This window comes from Corylus avellana, chromosome ca8 (genome assembly GCF_901000735.1).
Source record: "Corylus avellana chromosome ca8, CavTom2PMs-1.0".
Classification (NCBI taxonomy): Eukaryota; Viridiplantae; Streptophyta; class Magnoliopsida; order Fagales; family Betulaceae; genus Corylus; species Corylus avellana.
Window position 1 is genome coordinate 8,876,948 of NC_081548.1, and position 10,450 is coordinate 8,887,397.

General features: G+C 32.7%; 1 protein-coding gene across 1 annotated transcript; it reads left to right on the top strand.

Annotated features, from left to right (window-relative positions):
- Positions 1 to 4,643: 4,643 nt before the first annotated feature.
- LOC132190846 (uncharacterized) lies at positions 4,644 to 9,420 on the top strand. The gene is made up of 4 exons (XM_059605880.1): positions 4,644 to 5,053; positions 6,064 to 6,601; positions 7,565 to 7,856; positions 9,194 to 9,420. Exons 1-4 carry the CDS (start codon positions 4,644 to 4,646, stop codon positions 9,328 to 9,330), a joined length of 1,377 nt encoding a protein of 458 aa, XP_059461863.1. The 3' UTR covers positions 9,331 to 9,420.
- The last annotated feature ends 1,030 nt before the right edge of the window (positions 9,421 to 10,450 follow it).

Genomic DNA, 10,450 nt, shown 5'->3' on the forward strand with positions numbered 1-10,450 from the left:
TTATGTGAACTTTATGAGACTGATCTTATTTTGATAGATAAAGGTTTACTTTTCTTTTCTTTTGGTCAAATTCTTCAAACCCAATATGTTAAACTTGTTAAAAAAAAAAAGTAATTTTTACATATATTTTGAATGAACATGTAATTCTCACGTGCATTTTAGACTTAATAAAAAATAGAAAAGATGAGAAAAAAAATTAAATTTAGAGAAAACTTTGTCATACTCACAAGAATGTAAACATCAGACAATGCTATTACAAAAAAAAAAGAAAAAAAAAAGAAAGAAAAAGGATAGGTTAGTGACTCCTGGCTTAGTGCCATTTTACTAAAACAACACTATCACGCAATGCTTAAGAAGTAAAATGACGTCTCTCAAAACGAGGCATTGTTTGAACAGTGAAGTATTGTTCAAACGACGCCTCGTTTTAAGAAGCGACCTCGTTTCATCAGTGCCTCGCGTCACCTTTTTTAAAGCGAGGTCAACGATGACATTTTTCTGTGTTTTTTGTTTGCAAATGTTTCCCATTTAGATGATTGGGAGATGTGAGGCCCACGAGGCCTTAAGACTTCGCTTCCTATGAAGAAGAATCTGGATGGGGCTTTGCTATTCCTATGAAGGGTTCCAAACTTTTATGGACTACGCTATTCCTATGAAGAATCTGGATGGGGCTTCGCTTCCCAGCTTCCTTGAGAATGGTTAATTTTTGCTTATGGGTCATGGGCCGGGTCCCCTACTTTACTTGTCAGATTAAGCAATAAATAAAAGAAGGGTTAAATATTTTATTTTTCTGTAATTTAACAATTTTATTTGTTGCTCCCATAGAGTTTAATTTTTGGAAAATGTTAAGGTCATAACATAAATTCAACTTATGACTAACTTCTCTCCTACGTGTCATTTAAAAAAAAAAAAAAAATTGATAGAGAGGATTTTGGGATTCTGAAAATTTGAAAAAAAAAGATAATTTATTTGGTTTAAAATTCAAATTTTTTTTGCACGTAGGAGAGAAGTTGGCCATGAGTTGAGTTTGTGTTGTGTCCATATCAAACCTCTTAATTTTTATCACAAGAGATATCTATAGTTTACATAAAAAGGGGATGGCACCTTTGTCCAAAATTTGACAAAACACCACGTCAGTACTAATAACAAATTGTTACACCCATATAATTAATTAAAAAATTATATATAATTATTTTTTTTTTAAAAAAAAGTTTGGAGGTAGCCATAGCCATGCACCCCCTTGGCCATTTGGAGGGTGGCCAAATGGGGGCGGCCGAAACCACTCCCAAACCCAATGTGGGTGGCTCGGCCACCTCCATATGACCAAGGGATTGGCTCGGCCACCCCCCAATGGCCGGATTGGGGGTGGCTTCAATCACCCCCAAAGGCCCAAAGAGGGGTGGCCAAAACCCATTGGAGGGGGTTTTGGCCACCCCATTAGGGTATTTAACCCTAATAAAAGCATGAGGCCTGTATGTCAAGGATGTTTAGAAATGGAAAGGATCACTTCTCAAAAGTTCAAAGAAAAGCACCGATGAACACTTGTATTTAATTTACTACTTTTTTTTTTTTTATTATTATTTTTTAGATTTGAATTTGAATTTTTGGAATCTGGTTTCTTTTTGAAAATGGAATCATAATTTTACTGGGGTAAAAATTCATATTCGTGTGTTGAGTTTGGATCGTGTAATGGTATAAATATAAAACTGTATAAAGTCAACAATAACCCGATACATTTAATTAATCGGGTTAAATCCCTTAACTGTAACTTTTTAATTTTATGTTTGGTTTTGTGTCAGGTTTGTGAGTTATGTCAAAATTGTTAACCATTATATCGTATGTCCGGTTCGGATTGTATTGAGACATGAGTATAAAATTATATATGTCAACTATAACCTGACTCATTTAATTAAACAGATCAAACTCTTCAACTCTAATTGTTTAATTTCGTATTTAGTTCGTATTGAATTCGCGAGTCGTATCAAAAATTGACAAAATTTTAAACATGGACTTTCAACCCTACAGTTTCATCAAATTGATAATAAATTTTTGTGTAATTTCAATCACACGTATTCTTAAAAAAAATAAAAGAAAAAATAGGGGGTAGGAACTAGGAAGCAAGCATTGGAATTTGGTTGAACAAAATGGCTCACGTCCACCCGTCCATGTAAACCATAATACCATATTGCCTACACACTATTCATTGTGGCCAGTAACAAAATTCACGTGTTTAACTCCTTTTTAACTATTGGCCCGTGACATGCATAGCCTCCTCCAACCATCCATTAATCCACGTGTCTTTGTTATACCCTATTTAAGTTCCTTTTACAATTTTTATGACATTTTTATCATTGAATCAGCAATTATTTAAAAAAAAAAAAAAAGAGTGATACTATAAACCACATGAGTAATGACATATTAATTCACATGAGTAATGACATATTAATTCACATGAGTATGAGAGTGAAATGAGATATGAGTATTTAGAATTACTTGAAATGGCATTTTTTATTTTACAATTATCACGCGATGATGACAAGCTAGTCTAAAGTTCCAACTAATCTTTAGATCAATTTTTTTTAAAAGAGTTTGTTATGATTATCATATGAACATTATAGGATGCTTATTTAATAAAAATATGTTATATTGATATAACATTACTTAAAAAAAAAAAAAAAAAAAAAAAAAAAAATTGATTTGCAATACTATATCAGCAAAATAAGAAAAATTTTTGTTACGAGTATGGTATATATATAATTTCTCATTTCAATAACATCAAAATGTCAATGTACTTATGGACTTGAAATCCATCCCTTACAAAACTGAAGTTTACAAGTTTATAACAATTATACTATCAATTTTATTTCCGAATCCATCTGTACATTATAGATATCATCATCTACGTCGAGGAAGCCGTATGTTTTGGAAAAGGCTTGTATAGTTTAGAAAGAGGGTTTGGATTGATAAAAAAAGAAAAGAATCTACTTCAATCTATATGCCCTTGGGCACGACTATACATAACATAAAAATTACACTTGGAAATGGTGGACCATTAGCTAGAGCAACAGGTGCTCTAGCGAATCGAATTGTAAAAGAGAGGAAATCAATCACATTAAAATTGCCTTTTGGGTAGATTCGTTTGATATCCAAAAACTACTCCGCAGTAGTCGAACAAGTGGAAAATGTTGGGGTGAACGAGAAAAGTTTGGGTAGAGCCATATATATATATATATATATATATATATATATATAGCAATTTTCTTTTTATTATCATTATTTATCCTTTTTTACCCAATAATATTTTGGGTGCCCAAAAGCACGTCCGGCAAGGCGGCAACCCTTTATTCTTCCCTTCCTTGAAACCCCTTCCAAAAAGTCAAAGAGAACTCTCACAAGACAAAGCAAGGTTGTTGCCTTTTCTTTTCTGCTTTATAATATATGCTTTCGGCACCTCGCTCACTATTATCATTTTTCTGTTAGCTTATTAACTTTATTATTAAGAGTGAAATTGAGATGAAAAAAAAAAAAGTGGTCAATATTAAGGTGCTTAATTGACAAGGCAACATCATAGGAGGGGTCATCTTTTTATTAGGGGTACTGACAACTCATATTCGCGTGTTGAGTTTGGATCGTACCGAAGTATGGATATAAAGACTATAAAAGTTAATTTTAACCTTACCCATTTAATTAAACAAGTTAAATTCCTCAATCCTAATCAGTTAATTTTGTGTTGGGTTTGTGTCGGGTTCGCGAGTCGTGTAAGAAATTAACAGTCCCAAGTGTCGAGTGTTGTATTCGAATTGTGTCGAAACGTGGGTATAAGACTATATGCCATTATAAATGAAATTGTCACTGCAACATCAATTCACACACACAAAAAAAAAAAAAAAAAAGCTTAAGTGATGTAGCTTTTATTTTGTGTGTTCACTAGAGCATATTTATATTTTTTTAGTAGCTAGCTAGGAGTTTAAGAATTTTTTTGACATGGTCACGGAAGGAAAGGGCCGGGGGAGGAGTAATTCGAACTAGTAACCTCCGTTAATTTCATGAGGTGCATGTGGTCTCAGTTGATTGATCTACTCCTTAGGGGCAAGAATCTAAGAATTAAATTGACTAAGAAAGATTTATTTATTTATTTTTGATGATTATAGAAACTCAACTTCTTAGATATAAATATAATTGATTTAATTAATCCATGATAACTTTCTAAAAAGTGAGCTTTGCAATGATAGTCTGCTTAAGGGCTTCAATTACGGATCTTGATCCATGTCATGGTGAAAATAAAATTTAATTTATAGATCTAATAAATTACATAGTTAGATGCAACAAATAAAATCCTAAACCATAAATTATAAATGAAATTGAGCTTATAACAAGAACATGATGAACAGTAAACTCAGGAAAAGGAAAATTTTATTTGTACACCTATTACTCAATTACTAACTTTCTCAAAAAAGGTTTGCTCTCCCAAAGAAGCATATAACTCTAGTCCCATTTCCAAGCAATACTTTCTCACTCTTCAAAAGCCTTACCCAATCTTCACAACCAGAAAAGCTTCTCCTCCCTCATATATATATATATATACACACACTTGACACTCCCACACTGATCATCTCTTCCAATCTCCTTCCCTGAAATCCAACCTCATGAACACATCCACAGTCACCTCCCCAGACACCCACATAGACATCAACTTCACCTCCGGCCACCAAATCGTCTTACACGACGATGAACCAAACCAGTCCAACGCTACTGTCCCCTTGCTCCTCCAGCCCTCCTATGCCAGATCGAAATCCATAATGTCCGACGAGCTACACAAATTCCGCATAAGCCTCAGATGGTGCGCCCTCGACCACTCCTCTTGTGTCGGAAAATTCATCTCCTACTTCACATTCATATTCTTCGCCATCCTCGTCCCCTTCGTAGCCTGCTTCTCTGCTCGAGTCCCCGCCTCCGCCGCCATCAACGACCCCGTCTCTTTCAACAAGCTCGTCCAGTTTCCCGAGTCAGGCCTCGCCGCCATAGCCTTCTTCGCACTCTCCGGGTTCTTCCGTAGGTACGGTTTAATATATATATGTAACTACTATTTCATCCGAAAGGATGTGATTCTGGCTTGATAGTTTGCTAATGTTGAATTTGATCATTTCTCAATTATTTTTCATATAGTTCTGTAGTTACTGTTGATAAAAGATGTCGATGTTAGTTGATGTTCTTTTCAACTTGTTTTTCCAGGCTATGTTTTTGCGGAATTTCTGTAGGTTGAATAGTATAAACGTTGTTTTTTTTGGCTTGTGCTGCTTTTCTTTTCTGGTTTTTCACATGTTTAGCTGGTTTGTGTGTAAATGTTTATAAGTTGTTTAATGGAAAAGTTTATTCATTAAAAAAAAAAATAATCAGCTTTACTTAGGGTCCGTTTGGGTTTGCGATTTCAAGATATCAATTTTAAAATGTGTAATTTGAAATATGATTCTTAAAAACGCAATTAACCATTTGGTAAAATCGCGGTTTTTAGCCGTTAAAATTGTGTTTTGTCAAATAAGCAGCTCCTTACCTGCGATTTGAAAATGTAGATTTTTTGCGTTTTCAAATCACAATTTTTAAAAAACGCAATCTTAAACAATTCATTTTATGAGATTTGATTTAAAATAACACTTTTTGTCTAAAAAAGGCAATGCCAAACGCACTCTTAATCTCTTGAATTTTTAGCATTTTTGCAATTTTTTCCTTAAACTTAAAAAACTCTCAATTTAGTATATCAAACTTCTTGTTTAATCCCATAACAACTTTTTATTCAATTTATTTAATCTCATGTGGTTAAACTTAAAAAGTTTTCAATGTCACCCCTATCATTAGAATTTGGGGTTAAATCAAACGGAATATAAGTAAAATGTCCTTATAAGTTATACCCTTGTATTTAAAAATTATTCAACTTTTAAATAATTTTTTTTTAAAAAAATGGAACCTATGACCTGGCCTTGGGTCAGCCCGGCAGCAAATTTATTATTAATTTTTTTTAATTTTATCTATATATTTTAAAAAACACTAATTATATATCTATCAATTCAGGTTTGGGCTCCGCCAACTTCTATTCCTGGAGGGGTTACAGGAAGATTCTTTATACGTACAGCGCAGTTACACGCGGGAGCTCGACAAGTCGTTTCGCTACCTTGCATGCATACTTCTACCGTCGTTTTTCGTGGAGCTCGCTCATAAAATCATATTCTTCACGACCGTGACGATATCCTTACCCTTTCTGAGCACGAGCGTGGCATTGAACTCCATTGTGTTTGTTTTTGTTCTGGCCTCGTGGGTTTACCGGACGGGGGTGTTCCTTCTGGTCTGTGTGCTGTTCCGGCTGACTTGCGAGCTTCAAATTCTGAGGTTTGAGGGGCTTCATAAGATGTTCGAGGGGTGTGTGGCCGACAGCGGTGTCATATTTAAGGAACATGTGAGGATTAGGAAGCAGCTGTTGGCGACCAGCCACCGGTATCGATTGTTTATAATAGCGTGTATGGTAACCATCACTGTCAGCCAGTTCGTTGCTTTGTTGCTGGTTTTATCATCCAAGTATGAGAAGACTTTCTTCAATTCCGGTGACCTTGTGGTAAGTATTATATATATATAGCAAAATATTATTATGACATGTTTTGGCGGAGAATATCTTTTGGCTTTCGACTAGTACAGAAAATTAGGAAATATATATATATATTTTTTTAAAAAATTTTAAATCAGTCCCTATTGTTTACCTGATTTGCAATTAATTCACTGTGGTATCAAAATAAACTCAAAGGTCCCTACAACATATATGTCAAAAAAATAATTTAGTTCCTATAATCAAATTTCATTCACTAACTTAATAGAATTACATGAAATGTTAGAGCCAATAAAATTGTAATACTTGTCATATTTAAGTCAATGTCAAACATAATCTGTTAAATTAGTGGATAAAATTTGATTGTATGGACTAATTTTTTTTTTTTTTTTTGAATATCTCAAAGACCTTTGAATTCATTTTGATACCACATAGAATTAATTGTAAATCAAGTAAACCACAAGGACTAATATATAGATATATATAGTTTAGTTTAATCTTCTTATTATCTAAAGTTATAAAAGGAAGAGAAAAACAACGAAAAAGAGCTTGCGAATAAAGAGAGTGTGAAAGTATAAGACTTTTTGAGATTCAGTGTAATTGCATGTAATTTGGGCAAATAATTGTGAGATGTCGACCCTTATGGGGGCCCTACTTGTTTGGGTAAGTATTCGGGTAACCCGAGACATGTTCTGTTAGGTAGGCCTAATAAGGGACTCTCTCACAAGAGCCGCCTGGAAGTGTGAGATAGTGGCAAAAAATTGTTTACACAAATGAAAAGTGTAAACCATTTTACACATTGTGAATGTTATTTTTTATGATCAACTAAAAACATTTTCAAGTTGACCAATATTTTAGACACTTATAATATATAAAACATTTTTCATAAAATATTTTACGCCAAAACAAACAGGACCTTTGATGCAGTTCTCTCATTTATTTGTATGTAGTTCATATATTTGGACATTAATGCAGGTATGCTCAGCTGTTCAACTTAGTGGATTCTTGTTGTGCCTGCTTGGGGCTGCAAGAATCACACATAGAGCTCAAGGGATTGTATCTGTTGCAACTCGATGGCAAATGGTTGTGACTTGTGCATCTTCCGCATCAGACCAATTAGAATGCCATACCCATACGCCAGAGGCCGACTGTACCCTAATATCTAAATGCGGTGACAATAATAATATTGATTCTGTGTCGTCTTCCGACATTCGCACTTCAATTTCCCCACAAGACCCTTCCTTATTCCAAACCAGGCAAGCTTTAGGTAAGCATACTATGATGCCAATACCATAAAAGTATGGCGTGTGTCCTTTAATTTAGAGATGGTTTGGTGTCATTCTCTTATGAGAAATGTTAGACCTCATTTTCCTAACCATCTCGGGCATCTCGTAACAATCTTTTTTTAAATGGATTCAAAATCACCATTGAATTTGTAGGTCTACATGTGGGTCTTACATATTCAATGATAGATTTAAAAAATATATGTATGGAGATAGTTGAAAGATGGTTAGGAGAATGAAGCCTAACAGTTCTCTTTATACATCTCTTCTTTGTCTTTTTTTTTTTTTAAAAAAAAAAGGTTTGTCATTGAATATGTGGGATCTACATGTACGTTCTACAGATTCAATGATAGATTTGCACGTCTCTTATACGGAAATGGACAAGAGATGTGTAGGAGAATGAAATTAACCAAATATTTCTCTTAATTTAAGCTAATGCCGCTATTTGTTTTGGTAAAAATATCTGCAATATATTTTTCATGCTAGCATTATTTACTTTTCTTCTATGTTTATTATTGATTTTCTTCCTTATTTAGTCTAGCTTACTATATTAATCTACTGTCTTTTTCCTATAAATATGGACACTTTATGTATTATAGAGTAAGACAAATGCTAAAAACCATGTTTTTATATTATAATTATCTCACAATATTGACGTCTTTGGGTTGGTCTTCTTTTTTTTTTTTTTAAAAAAAAAACAATGAATTGGTTTGAACTGCCACATTGGTATTGTAGGATAATTATGAGATGAAAATATGGTATATAACATTACTCTTTGGTTTGAACTCTCTTCATCGGTCTTCTTTTCTCTCTACTTCCGCTCTTTTTTCTTTCTCTTTCATATATCCTAGGGAAAATTATAGTTTACCCCCTCCCCAAAGTTGACAGCATTTTTTCAATTTGAACACCAAAGTTTCAATTTTTGCAATCCACCCCCTTAAAGTTTCAAATTTTTGTAATTTGACAAATTGTATCCAAAACTTTCCAAATTGCCTCTAATTTTTTATTTTTATTTTTTTTAAAAAAAAAAATAGGGGCAATATGGAAATTTTGGGATAATATTGGTTGAATTGAAAAAAAAAATTGGAACTTTATGGGAGTGGATTGCAAAAATTGAAACTTTGGTGTTTAAATTAAAAAACACTGTCAACTTTGAGGGGTAAACTATAATTTTTCCTATATCCTATTATATACTTCGACACAGTTTGTGAAAGAATCATGTTTATCTAATCAATATTGTTGCCTTTTTAACCAGGCAATTCCTTATATATATATGCACATAATATAATATGATGCTTATGATTGCTTTCCCTGCATGCAGTAACATACTTGCAACACAACACTGGGGGGATCACGCTGTTTGGGTTCGCGCTTGATCGTGGATTGCTTCACACACTCTTCGCATTTGAGTTCTCTTTGGTGCTGTGGATACTAAGCAAAGTGGTTGTTTTGTCTTGAACAAATTATATATATAGACCCAACAAATACCCTCTGCATGGAGTTTCTTCCCCTTCAATAAATTTTCAATGAAAGGGAGCAAATTTGATGTTCAGGTGTAAAGGAATAGCTACGAGAAATATTCATTTCAAATCTATTATTCTTGTTATGTGAGGAAATACGATTGAGTCTTCATATTGTTGAAAATTTCAATATAATGTTTTATGATTACATGTCAAAATTTCTGCACCCTAGTTGTTTTTCTTTAAGTATTATATGATTACATGTCAAATTATCAACACATGTTTTTGCTAATTAAGCCATTCTTTTTGGAGCAAACTCAAAAATCTATTCACCGAGTACCGGATTATCTACTTGAATAATAACACTGCGAAGAAGGGTTTTAATATTATTATTATTATTGTTGTTGTTGTTGTAAGAAACTAATTCTTACCAAAAAAAAGAACTATTTTACCAGTATGAGTTCATTTAAACCTTAATTTTAAACAACTATATGTCAGTCAGTTTAGAGTATCTTCAGTATTAACATGCCAAATTTTACTGAGATAAACAATTGAGGGTTCTGTTATTTGTTAGGATTAAAATTCTTTTGTGTTGTCCAAAAGCGAGAAAATTGTGAGTAATTTGGAGGTGTAATGCTGTGTCAAAAAGATTGCAAAACAATTGTATAGGCTATCGCAAGTAATAAACTCTCGATAAGACCGAGGTCAATTTACAAGGCACGGTAGATACTAGAGTAAAATTTATATTCTTGTGCAGAAAAATAAAATGATTCAGGTTTTAGGGTTTAGGGTATATAATATTATGCATGCATGATATATAATATATATATATATATATATATATATATATATACATACGCATACATATATACCAAGTAATTTATACTAATATGATAAACTATAATTTTCCTATCCAATCAAAATTAATTTTTTATGCCAATTAACATTAATTGTTTTTTAATACATATTTTTTTATATTATATATATATATATATATACATGTCATAAAATTAAACTTAATATTTGTTTTTGACGTGCCATGCAAGGCACTTCAAAAACTTATAATAATAATTAGATATATTATATTATTTAAATTATTATAAATTATATTTATTTTA

Bases quoted from the DNA above. Each gene is read 5' to 3' on its own strand.
- LOC132190846 (XM_059605880.1), top strand. From the start codon at position 4,644: ATGAACACATCCACAGTCACCTCCCCAGACACCCACATAGACATCAAC. The intron at 6,602-7,564 runs GTAAGTATTATA...ACATTAATGCAG, and splicing joins TCAATTCCGGTGACCTTGTG to GTATGCTCAGCTGTTCAACT. The intron at 7,857-9,193 runs GTAAGCATACTA...CCCTGCATGCAG, and splicing joins CCAAACCAGGCAAGCTTTAG to TAACATACTTGCAACACAAC.